At 34.9% G+C, this 21885-nt stretch overlaps 1 protein-coding gene across 9 annotated transcripts in view; it reads right to left on the reverse strand.

The window, feature by feature from the left end:
* Window positions 1–21885, reverse strand: part of ROBO2 (roundabout guidance receptor 2) — a 648114-nt gene that overhangs the window by 49362 nt on the left and 576867 nt on the right. For all 9 annotated transcript variants that reach the window (XM_077118710.1, XM_077118711.1, XM_077118709.1 and 6 more), the window contains 3 exons: window positions 14241–14283; window positions 12719–12846; window positions 6602–6883 (listed from right to left, as the gene is read on the reverse strand). In XM_077118710.1, the coding sequence (XP_076974825.1) occupies window positions 6602–6883; window positions 12719–12846; window positions 14241–14283 (453 nt within the window). The remainder of the gene's footprint in view (window positions 1–6601; window positions 6884–12718; window positions 12847–14240; window positions 14284–21885) is intronic.

The following is a 21885-nucleotide window of genomic DNA, read 5'->3' on the forward strand; positions in this document are numbered from 1 at the left end:
ATAATAAAATTACTATTTCTTTGAATTATTTTGAAGATTAAAAGAGATAATACATGTCCAGTGCTTTAAAAGAAGTGAATGTTTAATAAATGCCAGTAATGATCTCTTTCACATCTCTTCCACCTCAGCGCAAACCTAATTTCCTACCACTTTCTTAACTCTTTTCCACACTCAACTCTTTCAGAGCCAATGGAAATCCCAGAAATAGTCTGAATTTTTCTTTTTTACTTTTTTTTATTGTATAGTATAACATATATACAAAGCAAAAAAATAAAAAAGCAATAGTTTTCAAAGCACTCTTCAACAAGCAGTTACAGGACAGATCCCAGAGTTTGTCATGGGCTACGATACGACCCTCTCATGTTTTTCCTTCCAGTTGCCTCAGAACATAGGAAGCTTAAATATTTTTTTTTATCCTCACAATCAACTTTTTTCCTTCTTTTTTTGGTGAAAAATTTTATACAAAAGAACTATAAATTTCAAAACACAGCACGACAATTAGTTGTAGAACATACTTCAGAATTTGACATGGTTTACAATTTCACAATTTTAGGTTTTTACTTCTAGCTCCTCTAAAATACTGGAGACTAAAAGATATCAATTTAATGATTCAGCATTCACATCCATTTGTTAAATCCTATCTTCTTTGTATAACTCCATCATCACCTTTGATCTTTCCATCCCTCTCTTTAGGGGTGTGTGGGCTATGGCAATTCTAAATTTTTGATATTGGAAGGGTCTGTCACTAATATGGGGTAGGAAGATGGAATTATCTCATGTTCTAGAGAGGCTGGGATAGGTTTCAGAACTTATCTGGACCAGGGATCCCTGTGGAGGTTGTAGGCTTCTGGAAAGTTACTCTAGTGCATGGAACCCTTGTGGAATCTTATATATTACTCTAGGTGTTCTTTAGGATTGACTAGAATGGTCCTGGTTGAGGCTTGGCAGTTTATGACAGGTAGCAAGGATTACCTGAAGTTTGCATAAAAGCAACCTCCAGAGTAGCCTCTCGACTCTATTTGAACTCTCTCTGCCACTGATACTTTATTAATTACACTTCTCTTTCCCCTTTTGGTCAGGATGTAATTTTTGACCCCATGGTGCCAGGTCTGGATTCATTCCTGGGAGTCATCTCCTATGTTGTCAGGGAGACTTTCACTCCTGGATGTCATGTCCCACGTAGGGGGCAGGACAATGATTTCACTTGCACAGTTGTGCTTAAAGAGACTGAGGGAATAAGCTGAATTTTGAGAATAAGAATAAAAAATTTGTTAAAAGACAAGTCTGTAATTCTTGTCTTTATAACAGATGATCCTTTGCCTGGAAGAACTGGAGAAAGAAAGAACAGTAACTAACCCCAAAGCTAATAGAAGAAGAGAAATAACAAAGATTAAAGCAGAATTAAATCAACTGGGGAACAAAAAGAACAATAGACAGAATCAATGAAACCAAAAGTCGGTTCTTTGAGAAAATCAATGAAATCGATGGACCCCTTGGTAAGTTGACAAAGAAAAAAAGAAGATGCAAATAAATGAAACCAAAAAAGAGAGGGGGATCATTACCATGGACCCTGAGGAAATAAAAAAAATCACAAAAGGATATTTTGAAAAACTATACAACAACAAACTAGACAACTTAGATGAAAGGGACAAACTCCTAGAAACACACAAATAGGCTATAATGACTTGAGAAGAAATAGAAGATCTCAATGAACTAATTATAAGTAATGAGAGCCAATAAGTCATCAAAATTCCAAGAAAAGCTCAGGGCCAGAAGGCCTCACAGGGGAATTTATCGAACTTTCCAAAAAGAATTAACAACGATCCTGCTCAAACTCTTCCACAAAACTCAGGAAAAAGGAACACAATCTAATTCATTTTATGAAGCTAACATTACTCCAATACCAAAACTGGGTAAAGACGCTATTAGAAAAGCAAACTACAGGCCAATCTCCCTAATGAATATAGATGCAAAAATTCTCAACAAAATATTAGCAAATCGAATTCAATGACACATTGAAAAACTTATACACCATGACCAAGTGGGAATGCAAGGGTGGTCCAACACAAGAAAATCAATCAATGTAATACACACATTAAGAAATTGAAAGGGGAAAAAAATCACATGATCATTTTGATTGATGCTGAAAAAGCATTCAGTAATATTCAATATCCTTTCCTTATAAATACAGGTCAAAAGGTAGGAATCAAAGGTAACTTCCTCAATGACAAAGGACACATATGAAAAACCAATAGTTAGCCTCATATTCAATGGTAAGAGATGGAAAGCCCTCCCCTTAAGATCGATAATGAGACAAGGATGCCCTCTGTCACCAGTGTTACTCAACATTGTACATTACCTAGTAGTTCTAGGTAAAGCAATCAGGCGGGAGAAGAAATAAAAGGCGTCCAGATCAGAAAGGAAGAAGTAAAACTCTCATTATTTGCAGATGACATGATACTATACTTGGAAAATCCTGAGAAATCTACAACAAAGTCACCTGAGCTAATAAACAAATTCAGTAAAGTAGAGGGATATAAGATTAATATGCAAAAATCAGTAATGTTTCTATACACAAGCAATGACTTAATTGAGGAGACAATTAAGGAAAAAACACCCATTGAGATAAGCAACTAAAAGAATCAAGTAACTAGGAATAAACTTTACTAGGGATGTAAAAGACACGTACACAGAAAATTACATGATGTTGCTAAAAGAAATAAAAAAGATCTAAATAAGTAGAATAACATGCCCTGCTCATGGATAGGAAGTTCAAATGTAGTTAAGATGTCAATTCTACTCAAATTGATTTACAGATTCAACATAATACCAATTAAAATTCCAATAACCTACTTTGAAGACTCAGAAAAGTTAGTAATCAAATTCATTTAGAAGGGAAAGAGGCCTCAAATAGGTAAAAATATCCTTAAAAAAAGAATGAAGTGGGAGGAATACCACCTTCTGATTTTAAAGCTTATTACAAAATAGATGAGCCTTAATCCTTTTTTTTCTCTGAAGATCCAATGTGACGGTTAATTTTAATGTCAACTTTGTTAGGTTATGGTGTTCAGTTGTGTGGTTAAATACTGGCCTAGTTTTCCTGTGGAGGTATTTCATGTATGAGATTTATAGATTTCCATTTAAAATCAGTTGGCTTTAAATAAAGGAGATTACTCTCAATAGTAAGGCTAGGCATAATCCAAGCAGTTGACTATCTTAAGAGCCAGAACTGAGGGTTCCAGTGATCAGAAGAAACTCTGCCTCTAGACTTCACCTTCCACTCCTTCCTGAGCTTCTAGCTGAATAAATTCAGAGTCAAGACTTTGACATTAATTTTACCAGAATTTCTAGCCTCCAGCATGCGTATGGAATTTGGATCACAAGTCCCCATAATCACTGCAAGCCAAAACTGTATGTTAAATCTCTTCATATATGCAGAATTCCAGACAGCTAGTTCCTACAATTTCATGAGCTAATTCCTTATAATAATTTCTGTTGGAATCCTTGCCCAATTTCAAGAAGGACTAGCCTTTTAAATTCTTAAAAATGTACTTCAGAGACAGAGCTGATTCATAGAGGGAATTAGTAGGAGCTTTCCATCCACCAACCACCTTTCTCTCTTTTATGGAGGACTATCAATCAATGTGCCTCGCCTTCTCGCAGCAATGTTCTATGAGTGGGCTCCTACCATGGTGGTGGGCAAATAACATAAACTAAGGCAATTAAATACTCTACCAGAGACTTGAGTGAAGTGAGCCACTGTCTGTTACTTACTTAAAAACAATCAAACAAAAAACAATTATTTTAAAGTGAGAACTACTTGCAATGTGTTTTAGGAGAGCATATTGTCATGACTTGCAAACTTATTTGACCCAATTCTTTTAACTCAAAATGTAATTATTTGGATATTACATTGGTATACTTACTTAAAAACCATCAAACGGAAAACAATTATTTTAAAGTAAGAACTACTTGCAATGTGTTTTAGGAGAGCATACTTATTTGATCCAATTCTTTTAACTCCAAATGTAATTATTTGGATATTACATTGGTATACTCCTAGCAAATACTTCTATGTAAAGAAATTATGAAAACAGCTAATTTCACAATTATTTAAACTTATCTTTTCTTATAAAACACTAGTGTAAAACCATTTAGTTATTACTACATATAATTATTATTAAATGTAGATACCATTTTAAAAGAGCAAGGTTTTCTTTTATATTTTTAATAGTTAGATTTCTATCAAAATGCTCAGGTTTTACACATTGAATGAATTATGAAAATGTTTCAAAGAGGATGAAAGATTTCCTCAGACAAATTTGCTTTACCACTGTGATAATTTTAAGTTGAGTGTCATTGCTGTTCATGAATTAAGAAAATCTTATGATACAATATTACTAAATGTCCACAAGACAGTTTACTCATAAATGTGAACCTAGAAAACATACCTGTGATTGTAAGAATAAAACAAAACCATAATATCAAACTCATTTGGACTAAATTGAAAAGAGAATAATCATTTACCCTTAACTTCTAACAAATGCTTTCTATCACCAATTTAAGTGATTTTGTATTCAAATGTAGATGAAGTAGTTAATACAATTCATATGTATGTATACATATATCATCCAGGAGATTAATGGACTAAAAAATGCAATAGCACTATTGTGACCCATGTTCTACTTAGAATTACTAAAAAAATAACTTTTAAAGCTAAGTTACAAAAAGCAAAAGCAAAAGCCTAGGTGGCAATCAAGGTGGCATAATATTAAAATGAAACAATTACAGAAGACCGTACGTTACCCCTGGTTTATAGTTTATGAGGTTCTTTTCATATTTTGTGTGTGATTTTACATCTCTTGAATGAAAAGTAAAAACCTAGGATAAGTTACTTTTTAATTATTCAAAACAATTGTGGAACTCATTATAAATACATGAGGATGACAGTATAAACGACATATAAGGTTATTCAAAAAGTGGCCCTATGATATTAAGACAGTTTAAATTCATAATAGATGTTTAAAAATCTCTAGATTCTATCATGTATCTAATCCTCCCAGTAGGAAAGAAGAGCAAATGGCTCATTTTGAAAGGAAGAGAGAACATTAACATTTTCAGACTGAGAGGGTACTATCTCCTGAGGAAAAGTAATTTTCTAAATGTTACCTTAATGATCAAAAAGAGTTAACTCTTTATGTCCTTGATTCCTGGTAGCCTATAACATATCATAATAGACTATAATGCTTTACTAAGAAACTGCATTTAAAAAAAAATCCCTGCATATAGACAAACAGCACCACATTAATTGAACAGATTAAGTCAATAGGGACATGCAGTCAATTAGAAAGATGCAGAAAGAGTGATTAGACATCCGATGTTTGAATGTTATAGCTGGATGTTAGGTTGACTCTAGCATAACTTCCTAATTTTACAGGTGAGGATCATTAGGGCTGGAAAATATCACTGTTAGTCATTATAACAGCTGTATATTTCTGTCCAATAAAATGTTTTCCCCACATGTGCTAAATAATACATTACTGATTGTTTTCCTGTTATATCTTGAATATAAAATATATTAGCATGCATACTATGAAATAATAAAATTGAAGATATATAAGTATATTTTAATAATAATTTCCCAAATTAATATTTGTGTTTAGTTCACTATCAGCACCTTACACTAAATAACATCATTCACTAGATACTAAATCCTGCTACATGTTATTTTGTAAAGATTGTCCAAAAGTAGGGAGTCACATCACTGGAACCCCAATATTACAAAAAAAACTTCCAAATCATTTGTGCTTAATGATTGGTCCAAGACTAATCAAACTTTCTGCTCTTTAATGAACAGCATTAAGTAAAATAACACTATTTTTCATCTAAAAACATCCTTTAACAGTGATTTCTATATTCCCCCCACAAATCATGATTATTAGGGCAAACCACTTTTGTCCTTTAAAAGATAAATGCCTGACAGTGCGTTGTGATTTAGTCTTTCTTCATGGCTGTTAGGAACACAGGTCATATGCTGATGACAAACAAATATTTCTCCTTACTGTGATGAGACCAACCTGAGAGACTGCCACTCCTTTCTGAGCTGTTGTGAGAGCTGGTGGTGCTGAAATCCTGTGACTGGTTGTGTGGCATTCTATTAGACAATCCCTCAGCCAATCGGTAGTCAGGGATGTAAAGTAAGGCTAAGGGTTAAAGGGCAGAGGTCACAGTGGCATCATGTGATTAGTTCACAGCACAAGCCCATGCAGAACATGCAGTTAGCAACGCAGAAGCAGATGTCGTGGGACAGAAGAGGAATGTTTTGTTTACCCTGTCCTAATGGAAGTAGAGATGGAGTGCTGATCGCTATATAGAAGAGCTAAACGCATGAAACCAGTTGGTGTTGGTGTGTGGTGGCGGCGGCGGCGGTGGTGGTGGTGGGAAGGACTGTGCAAGGTACTGGATACATGCCGGTATACTATTTTTTTTTAGTTTAGGTAGTGAACCTGGTAATGAATCACTGACTCAGACAACAAATACTAATTTCTATCTCATGCACAAATGATGTGAAAATAATTCTTGAGGAAATAACGTGACTCACCGTTGGTGCCTTTGTTCTGATCAGGCAGCGAATAACCAAATCCCATCAGATCTGTTTTTTGCTGAATTGAGCTTTTCCATTGTGGATCAGGGAGATCGACGGCCAATTCATGTATGCTATTGGAATGCAAGATCTGTGTCGTGGCATATGGGGTAGCCTGTGTTATTTGGCTGGAACTGTTGTAAGTGGTTTTGGTAGTGAAGTCAATGCTGCTATAAATGGCTCCATCTGAGAGCATTGTTGCTGTTTTATCCCCTTGGCCTGGAACTGGTGGCAGCACATCTGTGGTGAACATAGGGAAATGAAGTAATTTAATAATGCACAAGAAGCCCCAAACTAGCAGGGTTGAAGATGAAAAATAAATATTATGTTGCATGTTCGCATTTCAGCTGAGATAGGCATCATGAACCAATGAAGGGTGGATGATGTACAACCATCTCCAAGCTATCAGCCTCCGTGACAGGCACGCTTACCGCCCGTCCTTCATGTCTCACAGCTTAAAACACCAAAACACCCCTTCCCCTGTTTTCTTTAACCATGAATGGAAAGTTTGGGATATTTTATTACTAAAAACATGCTTTTGGTTCTTCACTCTGTTTCAGAACCAACGACACTGTCAGTGTTTTGCAGACGCAATTAGAAGAGTGAATTTACAAATCAAGGATGAAAACATCTCTTTCCACTCTATTTCCAAAGACATAATTAGAGCTCCTGAATGGATATAAAAAATTCCAAAATTATAACTATCCTTTTTATGAAGTATATTTTTTTCTGAAATTTTAAGTTACCATCTACCAGATTTGATGTCAAAACTCTAGAACTGGAGAACTGATGGTAGCATTTCAAAAAACTTTTATAACAAAGGGAAATTTTAATGAATAACTCATGTTCACAATACAGCAGTATTTAACGATAGAAGCAGCAATCTCAGTGATCAGTGAGTTAATTTATGCCATCAACTCTCAGAAGTAGAGAATTACAGTTTCAAGTTCTAATTCAGTAGGAGTAAAATTAAACTTTAGGTACAACACTGAATATCAATCAGTCCATTTTATCGCTTTGGTGTGCTGCATTATCTTTACATGTAGCGTTATCATTCAGAACTGCCACCTCTTTCCTGAGATACTATTTTCTCTATCCAGAAGAAAGATATTAAGTGAATCTTTAAAAAAAAAATCCCCACTAAGATAACACTATTTTTAATCTTTTAGAGTTAAGTGGAATCTAAATATAGTATGTTCCTTAATAGTCTATGTTCAGAAAAATCTATTTCCATAGGGCTTAGAGTAATCAAAGCCTTTATCTTCTTTATTACTGGAAGTTTTCCACAGTTATAATTCTAGAATATTAAGTAACAAACCAAATTATCCCAGTACCAAAAACAGCTTATCATGAGGAGAAATCTGAAGTATAAAATTTGTAAAAATATCCTAGGAATTTTAGACAGCACATGGAATAAAGGCTTTTGTGACCATATTAGATTTTCATATTTTTAAAAACTAAAAAAGTCTTCTTTAGCAACAACAACAAAAGTGTATGCCATATTTTTTCAGTGAATTATTTAAGTCTTTCTGAAGTTTTTGAAGCCTGAAATTCAAACTTGTTTTACAATTAAGTGGATTCGTACTTTATTGAAGTAAATGTTTAAATGTATAACAGAGAAAGATAAACAAAATAAAAAATAAAAACAAAAAATAAAAAAATGCATACCTTTGAGAGACAGTTAACTCAAATTTACAATATTTCATCAAGTTGTAGATGTAAGTAAAATTGTTTACAGATTCCAAGAACTTCACAACTATTTTCTGGCCCATTTGCTTTTAGCTCTATACTAGTTACAGAATTTGATGTTGAAGAAGCATGTTTCATTTTCATTTTCCAAAACTTTTAATAATATATCAAAACTGTCAAAAATAGATCCTTCACTCTGTGGAATTTTTCAGAGCTCTGATTCTCCCACCTCCATCACACCTTTCACTGATGAATATTAAATGGATAGAAATGTTGTGCAACATCTGCTTTACCCCATTTTTACTTTAGAGTTGATCCAAAGACATGGCCCCCAGCTCCTCAACACTTGATATTGAGGTTCTCTATAGCTCAGGGTTTCAGAGTGTGTGCTACTTCAACCATAGACATTTGAAATGTTTCTGTGCTCATACACTAAAAAATTGAAAACTGTAGCTGAAAAATCTAATCTTCCTCAATGTTACTCTGTGACAACCAAAGTTATGACTCTGGAAATGAATTTATAGATACTTGTTGGATGAAATTTTACACATTGCAAGGCAAAGTGCTTCTATCCTGATATCTGGGCTATATACTGCCTTCAAATATTATTTGGTGATTTCCATATTTACAAAAAGTAAACTGAATTATTTACCAGCATTGAAATATGGGGAGATTTTACAGGAACTTGTGGGTGTGGAGAAGCATCCTATAACTTCAGACCTTTTGGAACTCTAGGCCAGGCTTTTACCCAACAGCTGGATTTGAATAGAAGCTGCCATCTTTAGCAAGACTTTCCATTTTCTATTTGTCCACACTCCCCACCTAGCCAACCTTAGTGCTTTAGGTTGCCTGCTTGGACCTTATTAACATTTGAGTTTGAAATCCCTGATTTATATGAAATCCTTTCCTCCAGGTATAATTGCTCCTGATTTACTCTGAGTTTTACAGCATCTTGCTTACACTTGCAATTATGCATTTGTTTTTATTTTTGTGCCTGATATAATCATACATGAAGGATTTATATGAATGACTACCTTCTTCACTGTCATAAGTGCCTTTAGGAACACATGGGATTCAGGTCTGTGTTTCCATAATTCCTCCCACTGGTGTTTTGAAGAGAGTAAGCTCTTGCTGATTGAATGGTTAAAAAAAATTGCAATTGATATTGATAATGCTAAAGAATGTGATAATTAGTAACTTTATTATTCAAATCACTATTTTCATTACATTCAAATGTATTGATATTCCATTCTTAAAGTAAAAAATTCAGTATCCATGATTATTTTTCCAAGTCAGTGTGGTTATACAGTTATATTTGTGACTCCTACCTTTAGGATGGTGAAGTAGTGTACATAAAATAGCCTAGGCCTCAGGATCAGACAGATCTGCATTCTACATCCAGATATATAAATTATTCATTTCAATAAACCTTAGTTTCTTGACTTGAAAATGGAAATACGATTATCTATGCCATACATTTACTGTGCAAAGAAAATGAAGTAAAATTTACAAAAAAAAATTAACAGTACTTTTGGTACACAGTAAATGTTTAAAATGCTTGATCAGAGTGAAAAGAGATACAGGAAACATTACAGAATTTTGTCTTAGCCTGGAAGTTTATCTGTGAAAGTTTACACATCATGTAAATGAGGTTGAAATGAAAGTAATCCTTGAAAATCTACAATGCACTCTTTGGTTAAATTGGATAGAGACATTTTAGATTTTAGAGTTGCCTCTACAAATTGAAAAAAAAGACTTCTCTATCTTTTGGCATTTATTTTGGGATATAAATATGGGACTATGTGCTATTCCAATTAAAAAACAAGTAAAAGAGACAGCTATTCATTGACTGATAAAAACTCTGGGAATAGATTTCCTTTTGACAAAATCAGACTAGGAAGAGAAAGGGTGAAAGAGCATCTGGTTTCCTGGTAGGGAGTAGCTTTGGCATAGAACCAAGCCATGACTGAGTGAGAGTCTACAGTTATAGGGCTCATAGTCTGGTCATCACCTACTTAAGGCAGCTACTTTCAAAAGCTCTGAGGAAGTGAGTATCTTCATTGAAGTATACTAGTGTGCTGGATTGAAACTGTTACATACCCCAGAAAAGCCAGGTTATTTTAATCCAATCCTAAGGTTGGTGGAAACTTTGATTAGGTCATTTCCAAGGAGATGTGACCCTGCCCATTCAAGGTGGGTCTTAATCCACCTGCTGGAGTCCTTTGATAGAGCCAACAGAGTTTAGAAAAGCTAAGAAAGAAAACACCCCAGGAGATGCCAGAAGCATCCACAGGAGCTGAGAAAGCCATTTGAAACCAGAAGCTGGGAGAGAAGGACAGCAGACTCTGCCATGTGCCTTCCCATGTGACAGAGGAACGCCAGATCCCAGCTGTCTTTCCTCTGAGAAGGTATTTTGCTGTTGTTGCATTAATTTGGACATTTTCATGGCCTTAGAATTGTAACTTGTAATTTAATAAATTCCCTTTGTTAAACCTAGCCAAACCCTTTCCGGTATATTTCCAGTATATTGCATTCTGGCAGCTTACAACACAGCTTCAAACCAGCACATTCCACTCTCTGGACCCCAGAAAAGCCATGTTCTTTTAATCTAATCTTGTGGGGAGAGACCTATTTTTGTGTGGGATCTTTTGATTAGGCTGCTTCCATGGACATTGATAAACATGCCCATTCAAGATGGGCCTTAATTCACTTACTAGAATCCTTTAAGAGGGTGACATTTTAGAGAAAGCACAGATGCTTGGAGACGAGAAACACCCAGGGAGATGCTAAGCTAAGAAGTGAAATCCAGAATTTGCCCCAGAGAAGCTAAGAGAGGACCCAAAGATGCTTAGATAGAGAAACACCCAAGAGACACTAAGAGAAGACCTGCAGGACACAGAGAAACCCATGAGAATCAAAAGCTGAAAGCAATAAACTGGGGCAAGAACTAGCAGCTGCCATTCATGTCGCTTCCCAGAAGAGATGTTCCAGATGCCAGCAGCCTTTCTTGAGAGTCCAGATATCAGCTTGCTGTTGCCTCAATTTGGACATTGTCATGGTCTTAGAATTATAACTTTGTAACCTAATAAATTCACTTTGTAAAAGCCAGTCCATTTTATTCTCTGTTTACTCTACTGATGTCTATCAGACATTGACTTTATGCTAAACCTGAACATATAGTAATTTTTTAATCTTCATTACACGTCTATGAGGTAAGAATGGTTTTTTTGCCCTAATTTATCTGGAGAAGGGGAATAAGCTCCCTACTGAGGCTTACAGAGAACTCAGGATACTTTGGCCCAGTACTGGGTCTTCTGCATTAATTCTACCTAGAAGTATGTGAATCCTCTAGCAGATTCATTCAAGCCTACCTGCCTGTGTATCAGCCTCATCTTCCTGCTCAGTCACCTAGACTCTCTAACTCTACTCTTCACCCAGCAGCAGGAGGGATAGCTAAAACAAGAACCAGAATCCCAGCATTTTACTTTAATATCCATCAATGGTTTCTGATTGCCTTTTGGATAAAGTTCAAACTCTAAGTGGTTTAGAAGACCCTCTGTTTTCTGCTCCACTATATTTATCACCACCTCTGTCTTATTGCCCTTTACACTTAAGTCATAAGGAAAGTCATTCAGTTTCTCAAATGAGTCAAACTCTCTGTTACTTCTGGACCTTAAATTATTAGTTTCTTCTCCATATACTTTTTCACACTTTTGATGCATACTGTGTACTCTTCAGATACCAATGTTAATAAGACGCTGTTCATATAACTTTCTTACTCCTAATGATGGCATTCTCATTTACAGTACTGGCAGGGCAGCTCAAGTCTATTTACTATATGTATATTCTTCCACTAATGGAAAATTCACATATATTTCTAATGCAAATATTTTTTACTCCCATCTTTCCCTAAACCAGTATCTCTCCTATTGACTGGAAGAAAAGGTGGAGAGGGATTGATGATTATAATTGGTTCAGTTCTGCCTCCTTATAAAGATCTATGGGGAGGAATCTGCCACCAAATTTTGGGGGTTTTAGCATGTCAGCTACTTAACTACCCTTATATCTTTCATTTTGGGTACTTGATATCAATTATGGTGCTATAGAAAAGTTCTCCCTCAACATGTTATTATATTTACTTAACTGTATACTCCTTTACGTGAGGGTAAAGGCCATGTCTTGTAATACCTGCATTGCATTCCTATTGTCTGTCATAGTTCCACATATACAGGAAGTACTCAATAAGTATAGGTTGAATGAGATTAGAGAAGTAAATGGCTTGTCCAAAATCCTCTATAATATGGTTTTTATTTTATTTTAAATCTAGGAAAGCAGAAAAAAAAAGACAAAATAAAAATTTATAGTATTTTGAGAAACAGAACTTACCTCCGCGCCCGAAATTCCCAATCTCATTTGGGCCGCTATTGCTATTATTCACTGGCAAACTCGTGGCTGGCCATGAATCAGCAAGCCATGGATAACTGGGATCACCAGCATTTAGAAGTCCTGGACGGCTAAACCAAAAAGAAACAAAAAACCAACCAAGGGAGTTCAATGATAGATTTTGACACCTGTCTTAGGTACTAGGAAGGGTCAAGGAATTTAAGATTTTAATTCATTTAAAATTTAAATGTGTAAGCTCTCAAGAATTAAGAAACTTCAGTTGTTCGTTAAAGCTATATATATAGATCAACACTTTCAATGGAAATGGAAATGGAAGAGTCCTTGTCTGGGATTCTGCCGACATCCAAATGAATGTCTGCTCTGAAACTTCTGGGAATTGGTAGAATAGGAAGATCCAGAAACAAAGTGTGAAGATAAATTGCCACCTCAAAGGAACAATTGTTCAGACTGACTGCTCACTATCAGCCCCGTTCCAGGACTTTGTACTATTGCTTCCTCAATTCTTGCATCCCCAATATGTATTTGTCTCTTGTAGGCTGTAATCCTGGTTATGAGCTCTCATGTTTCATTTAGAGGCAAGAAAGTTGAGAGAAATTAAGGAACAGTATTTATACTATTCCATCAGTAGCACATTTCCAAGATGTCCAAATTGAAAAATATCAAGAGTACATTACAGAATATACAGCACGTGGTTATAGTGTATGAGGAATACTTCACATCATATTTCATAAAGAATTCCCATCTTTAATATAAAAGATGGGATTCTGATTCTTTTCCAGATTATTAACATACTTACAAAGAAATAGCAACATCCATAATCATTGTACTTTTTTTGATAGGCCCCTTCTGGTACAATCCCTAAGAGAAACATGTGTTTCTATGGCAACTGCAATAAGAAGACACAACTGCTTTCTTGCTACATCCACAAGCTCTCATTAGGCCTAATCCCTTTTTGCTAAAATATTGATTAAATGGGAGATTGGAAGTTATTACCAGAGCCTAATTACAATCTCCATATTGGCAAAGGGAAAATAGATGAGGATATATGGGTTTGTTATCAGCTTTTATCAATTTCAATTGAGTATCCAAAGTTGTGGAATCCAGTCTTATCAATCTATAGCCTATTCATCATCCATGAATCATTTATTTTGAGATCGATTATGTGTAATTGTTCACTCACAGCAATTTAGTGAGAGCCAATAAGGAGTCTTAAACAACAGCAACTTCATTTGCTAATGTCTAATTAATGCAATAAACATCCGGCTAACAAATGAACACATTCCTTGTGATATTTACTACTAATTTCTTCAGGGGCATCTGGGAGATATGAAACATCTGGACTTGATTCCACTAAAGTGCACAACAGATAGATCATTAAACCTTGTGGTAAGCCATTTAATTCCTCCTAGAATTCACAGGCTTATAAGTGATTATTTATTACAATAATAGCCTCTTACTATAGTTTCCCCAGTCCTGATTAAAAACAAAAATCTCCTTAGCATACCTTCCATTGCTCATTAGTCCGCCATCTCCTCTTTGAAATGTAACTAAAAAAAGAAAAGAAATACACACAAGCAGTCAATATTAATTACAATTAATTACAATTAATAACAACTACATATTGGCCCTACATTTAGAGCTGAGGCCTCAGAGAATTTTAACAAAATATAATTAACACAATTGTACAGAGGGTAGCACAGTAGCAAACAATGCTTTGTCCCGGGGCAAAGCTACCATTTGCTCCAACTTTAATAGGACAATTCAAAGTTCTTTAAGGCAAATACATGGCTAAATTCAAGGGATGATTTGTGTTTAGATGTGAAAAAATATTATGATTGGTATATATAATCTTACCAGAAGATCAACAAAGCATTAATGTGGACTTATCAAGATGACTTTTAAACGTAACACAAAGGTGTTCTAATTAGAAGGCAAAATATACATAATAGAGAAGATCAGATAATATCATCCTTCCAGTGAAACAAGAGAAACAGGTAATGTCTGACACATATATCTCACTATCAGGTATCCTTTTAAGGACATTCATAAATATAAGTTAGAAGACACTATGTGCTGAACAACCAAAATTAGAATCGTCCAACCCTCACGACACTGAAGTTTTCAAATAATTGATATTGAATAAATTCCAATCATAGGCAAGGATTAAAAAACTCAAGTCTTTTATAAAAGTATGGAATTTAGCAACACCAACAAAAACCTAGTAGAGCCACAGAAGGTGAGTTCATTCCCTCCAGCCAACAGTTTGTATTTCATAGAGCTAACATGAAAGTAAATTCCAAGAATTGGGCAAAGAAGGTAAATAAGTTCAGATCTATAACCCTTATACAAAACTTCTGTATCTGACTGTCTGTGTGTGGAATTCAGAACATTTCAGACCTGAGAAGATAATATGATACATATTACAAAGAAAGTCTGAATGTCAATATTAAATATTAAATTTAATACAAATGTTAAATACTCAAACTTATTTAATATTTCTGCAGTAAAATATGAATAATCATGATGCATGGAATAAATTATTTTATAAATAGCCTAGAAATAAGCCTACAAAGAGTTTGGGTCAAATTTTACCACTAAATGATTTAACTGTAAAATTTGAGAAAAAATTGGGTATTTAGAAGTTTAAGTCTTGCAAAATTGCAGATAAAAGAATATGAGTCTGTAATTCTGACTAAAGTTCATATGGATCAACAAGACCAATCAATGGGGATGAATTTAAATTCCATTTTACAGATCTGGTCCCAATTTGTCACATCTTTGGAAAAGATTGATTATATTTATTATGATTACTTTGTGAATACAGGTTAATATAAATTAAATTTTTAGGAATTGATTCCTAGTTTAAGGAAATTGGAGACATATTGTCACTTACAGCATATATGTAGGAATATTTTTAAATTGAATAATCTCTCCATAATTTCTCTGTTCCTCCAATTTGGGCTATCAAGTATGATCTCTCTTTAATTTTTTTAAATTTCCAGTCCCTTTTCTAAGGTTATCTAATTACATTATCCTTCATGACAGCATAATCAGGCAATATGATCATATCTCCTTCATGAGGAAGTGAAAGCTCATCAGAGCTTTCAGGAATGTATTGTTGGTACCTCAAATAAAGGGCCTCACCAATTTTTCAGGTAGCATCTCAAATGCACTATAAAATAGTCTTGAGATAACCTGTCCATCTGCAGAAGACTGGACGTACTACACTCCTCAGAGAAGATGAACAAATACTGATCCCTATTCTAACTCCAGATAGGCTTGTTTAAGTGTTGGGAAGTAGGAATCAGTGGAACATTCTTACCACATTGTGCCGCTCTGATAACTGCTTTTAACAAAAAAGAATTAATCTGAAACCATTACTGAAAAAACATGAGCACTGAAAGTACTAAATATAAAGCCTGATTGGGGGAATACACACACACACACACACACACACACACACACAATGTGAAAACATTGCAGGTTATTAGCTTTCCATTGGATGTGACTTTCCAGTTATGGGGCTTTTTAGTGGACCATCGAGTGATTGTTTTATGCTGCTGACAGAAAGTTAGGATAATGCTATGAATATCGTTGTGAATATGCAAATAAGGACACTGATAGCAACACTTCCAAATGTGCTGCTTAGGAGATACGTAAGGAGAAGCGAAGTGGTTTTCCCTAATTTAGATGCTCTGTTTTCTCCATCACACTTTCTTTTACTGTCAAAGCAACAAGTGATGCTAGAGAACAGAAAAAAAATAAACTGAAGCAAAAGTACAAAAAATTAGTTGCACTTAACTTCTACTTCCTAAGCAATGGAAAATTCCTCATTAAATGTAAATTTTGAATCATTATGACATAACATTCAAAACTTGATCACAAAGATACCATTCATGAAGATTAATCTTCAGATAAGTTAGAATATGGGCCCACTGGTATGGTCCTATATATGATTAATAATTAAATGTATTCAAAGGAATTTAAAATTAAAAATTCAAAAGTATTTGTGCTGGTTTGAAAGGATGTATGTCCCCTAGAAAAGCCATGTTTTAATCTAAATCCCATTTCATAAAGGCAGAATAATCCCTATTCAATACTGTATGTTTGAAACTGTAATCAAATCATTTCCATGGAGATGTGATTTAATCAAGATTATTTATTAAGCTGGATTAGGTGATGACATGTCTCCACCCATTTGGGTGGGTCTTGACTAGTTTCTGAAGTCCTATTTAAGAGGTAACATTTTGGAGAAAGAGGAGATTTGGAGAGTGCAGAGAATACTGCAGCACCACGAAGCAGAGTCCATGAGCCAGCAACCTGTAGAGATGAAGAAGGAAAATGTCTCCCAGGGAGCTCATTGACCCAGAAGCCAGGAAAAGAAGCTAGCAGATGATGCTATGTCTACCATGTGCCCTTCCAGATGAGAGAGGAACCCTGACTGGGCTCACCACATGCCTTTCCAGATGAGAGAGAAACTGTAACTGTGTTTGCCATGTGCCTTCTCAGCCTTCTTTAACCAAGGTATCTTTCCCTGGATGCCTTTGATTGGACATTTCTATAGACTTGTTGTAATTGGGACATTTCCTCAGCCTTAGAACTGTAAACTAGCAACTCATTAAATTCCCCTTTTTAAAAGCCATTCTATTTCTGAAATATTGCATTCTAGCAGCTAGCTAACTATAACAGTATTTTTAGTACACAGTGCATTATATAAATTCTTAACCAACTTAAAGTGGTCATAAGACATAATTTGCTATACATGTGAATCTTCAATTTTGTATTTTTTACCAGAAAAAAAATAATTAAATTTATTCTTCCTAGTAGAGTTGTTTGGTTATGATTTTTTAATGGAAGGAAAAGTAGGGGGGGTGCCTTTCCAATTTTCCCTTTTGGTTCCATGCTCCAAAATGCTGTTTCTCTTTGCCAAACTTCTAGATTCATTCCATTTTGAGAAGTAGACCATAAGTAACTGAATTATATTAGATCATGAGCTTAAAAGCAATTCACATGAATACTTGGAACTCAAATGGAAACATATTTGGCGTTTTGATCAGTATTATTTTGTGCTGAAATAAGAACAGAAAAATAAATGCCACAGCAGACTGAAGGACAGTTTGAAGTAGTTCTCCTTTCAAAGAGATGTTTAATTGCTTTGAAGCTAAAAATAGTGAGGTGAAGGATGTGGTTGGGAAGATCTTATTATTGTCACCAAATGATAACCACAGTGTAATAACATTGTTAAATCTGGAATAACTAAAAATCTTTATGAGGTACCTCTGCTAGCATCTAAAATTAAGAACTTTCAGGAACCAATGGATAGAAATTTATAGTGAAAACTAGCTAAATAGCACTCAGGTTTCCAACTAGTTGCAAACATTCCCCAATCTAAAATGTTTCAGAATTGCACTAAGTATTTAGAATTTATTGCAGTTTTTGTAAAGGATGTAAGGGAAAAAGATTTTGCAAGTTACATCATACATAAGGTACCTCTACTTATATCTGACAGGATTAATCCTAATCGCATGCCTGCTAGAACTGGAGGGAATAAAAAAAACCACATAACTATCTGATAAATTGACATTTTGAGGTAAGGAAGCTTTCCTTAAGCTATCTCTAGGAGGCCACATTTTCCTACTCCAAATGGAAACTATAACATTGCCAACCAAGCCTTATTCCCTTTCCTGATAAGCTATTTCTCAAATATAAATGTAGATTAATCCTCTTTTAATAAGCATTAACTCAGCCCAGATAATCAGAGTATAAAAATTCCATCAAATCTTTTAGCTGCTTTTGAATGGTTTTGTCAAACAATTTATATTTCACTAATGGCTTAAAACCCTGTATATAAAATGTTTAGCAATTCATAATTTGCTCACAAATCTTAAATTATTTATATTTACTGAGATTCATATCTGTTATACTCAGAGGTAATATTCATAAACTATACCTCACCCCTTTACAAATGAAAATACATTTACTTTAATTAAAAAGTTGATGGCATCAAAATTTGCCTGTAAATAACGATACTATAATCTTCATGAAAGCTACATAGCTCTTTTCAAATTTTTGCAGTCCATTTTGTATTCGCAAACATTTTTATACATATGATGAAACATTTACTTTAGATTCAAAGTCACCTAATACTTTCCATATTTTCCACCCAATTTCTTTATGCTCTATCTCAACATTTAACAACTCAGGTAGTGAATTCTTCTATCGGACAGGAAAAGCATATAAGTGAGAAGTACGTGGTTAGTGTCCATTGAAGAGTAAGATAAATAGCATGGCATCTTACTCTGGAAAGGATAAAATGATTTCTTGTAGAACATGGAATAAGGGGAAACTTTTTTGTTTCAGCTACCCTTCTTTGTGTCATGTGCTAATCTGTGATGTGGGTCTGTAAGTGAAGAATTTAAATAAAGGATAAAAATGGAAAAATATATATATAATAGGAAATTAGTATATAACTCTGTCCTGGGAAGTTTCTGCCTATTAAAGAAACAGAAAGCAAAATATATCCCAGTCAAATTTTCCTATCAGATCATTCAAATTTATACATTTGCAGATGAGTTTTGATAGTTGCTTTTTCAGTACAAAGTTTTAAACCACTATTGTTGTATGATATACAGGCATACCTCAGAGATTAATTATGGATTCATTTCCAGACCAGTGCAATAAAGTGAATCACATAAATTTTTTGGTTGACCAGTACAGAACATGTTATGTTTATACTATACTCTAGTCTATTAAGTGTACAATGGCATTATGTCTAAAAACAATGTATATAACAACTAAAAACTAATTTATTGCTTCAAATTGCTAACCATGAACTGAGCCTTCAGTGAGCTGTAATCTTTTTGCTGGTGGAGAATCTTGTCTCAGTTTTTATAGCTGCTGCCTGATCAGGGTGGTGGTTGCTGAAGGCTGGGATGGCTGCAGCAATTTCTTAATATGAGTCAACAATGAGGTCTGCCACATTGATTGATTCTTCCTTTCATGAAAGATTTCTCTGTAACATATGATGTCATTTGGTAGCATTTTACCAACAGTAAAACCTCTTTCAAAATCGAGGACGATCCTCTCAAATCCTGCTGCTGGCTTGATCTACTAAGTTGATGTAATATTCTAAATCCGTTGTTGTCATTTCAGCCATATTCACAGCCATCTTCACCAGGGGTAGATTCCATCTCAATAGACCACTCTCATTGCTCATCCATAAGAAGCAACTCCTCATCTGTTCAAGTTTCATCATGAATTGCAGAATTCAGTCACGTCTTCAGGCTCCACTTCTAATTCTAGTCTTCTGGCTATTTTCATCACATTTATACTTAAGTCCCCCACTGAAGTCTTGAACTCCTCAAAATCAACCATGAGGGCTAGAATCAGCTTCTTTCAAACTCCTGTTAATGCTGATTATTTTGGCCTACTCCCATGAATCATGAATGTTCTTGATGGCCTCTAGAATGATGAATTTTTTCCAGAAGATTTTCAATTTGCTTTGCCAAGATCCATCAGAGGAACTACAGTGATAGCTATAGCCTTAGGAAACGTATTTCTTAAATAATAAGACTTGAAAGTCAAAATGACTCCTTGATCCACAAACTGCAGAATGGATGTTGTGTTAACAGGCAGGAAAACAACATTAATCGTATGGTACATCTCCATCAGAGTGCTTGGGTGACCAGGTGTATGGTCAATAAGCAGTAATATTCTGGAAGAAGTTTGTTTTTCTGAGCATTAAGCCTCAACAATGGGTTTAAAATATTCAGTAAACCATGTTGTAAACAGATGTGCTGTCATCCAGGATTTGTTGTTCCATTTATAGAACAGGCAGAGTAGATTTAGCATAATTCTTAAGGACTTTAGGATTTTCAGAATGGTAAATAAACATTGGCTTCAGCTTAAAGTCACCAACTGTTTTAGCCCTTAAAAAGTGTCAGCCAGTCCTTTGAAGCTGTAAAGCCAGGCATTGACTTTTCCTCTCTAGCTATGGAAGTTCTAGATGATATCTTCTTTCAAAATAAGGCTGTTTCATCTACACTGAAGATCTGTTGTTTAGTGTAGCTACCGAATGCATTAGCTTAGTAAGATCTTCTGAGTAATTTGCTGCAACATTTACATAAGCACTCGCTGCTTCTCCTTGGACTTTGATGTTATGGAGATGGTTTCTTTCCTTAAAGCTCATGAACCACCCTCTGCTAGCTTCAAACTTTTCTTCTGCAGCTTTCTGATCTCTCGAGCCTTCTTCATGTGATTGAAAAGAGTTAGGGCCTTGCTATGGATTAGGCTTGGGTTTAAGGAAATGTTGTGACTGGTTTGATCTTGTATCCAGATTGCTAAACCTTTCTCAGTATCAGTAATAAGACCGTTTTGCTTTATTATCACTTGTGTGTTCACTGGAGTAGTATTTTTAATTTCCTTTAAGAACTTTTCCTTTGCATTCACAACTTGGCTAACTATTTGCTGCAGGAAGCCCAGCTTTTGGTCTTTCTAAGCTTTCGACACACCTTCCTCACATAAGTGTAATCATTTTTAGCTTTTGATATAAAATGGGAGACATGACCCTTCCTTTCACTTGAACACTTAGAGGCCATTCAAGAGTTATTCATTGTACTAATTTTAATATTGTTGTGTTTCAGGGAATAGGGACGTCTGAAGAAAGGGACAGAGATGGGAGAATGGCCAACTGGTAGAGCAGTCAGAACACACACACATTTATTAAGTTTGCCACCTTATCATGTGCCCCAAAACAATTGCAATAGTAACATCAAAGGTCACTGGTTGCAGATATAAAAATAACAAAAGAGTTTGAAATATTGCAAGAATTATCAAAATGTGACACAATGCTATGACGTGAGCACGTACTGTTGGAAAATGGTGCTGACAGACTTGCTGGACACAGAGTTGCCAGAAACTTTTAGGTTCTAAAAATGCAATTCTTTGTGAAGCACAATAAAGTGAAATACAATAAAATGAGGTATGCCAGTATATATTAAATCCTCTGACACATGAAAGCTATCATTTTTTTTTCTTCCTTCTAGGCTTTCAAGTATAATTCTCTGCAATGAGTGAGAGTCAAAGACCAAAAACCTTAAAAGTCAGTGGATAAGTTTTGCCTACACAGGGTAAGTGGAAGGCACCATGCC

This window comes from Tamandua tetradactyla, chromosome 10 (genome assembly GCF_023851605.1).
Source record: "Tamandua tetradactyla isolate mTamTet1 chromosome 10, mTamTet1.pri, whole genome shotgun sequence".
NCBI lineage: Eukaryota > Metazoa > Chordata > Mammalia > Pilosa > Myrmecophagidae > Tamandua > Tamandua tetradactyla.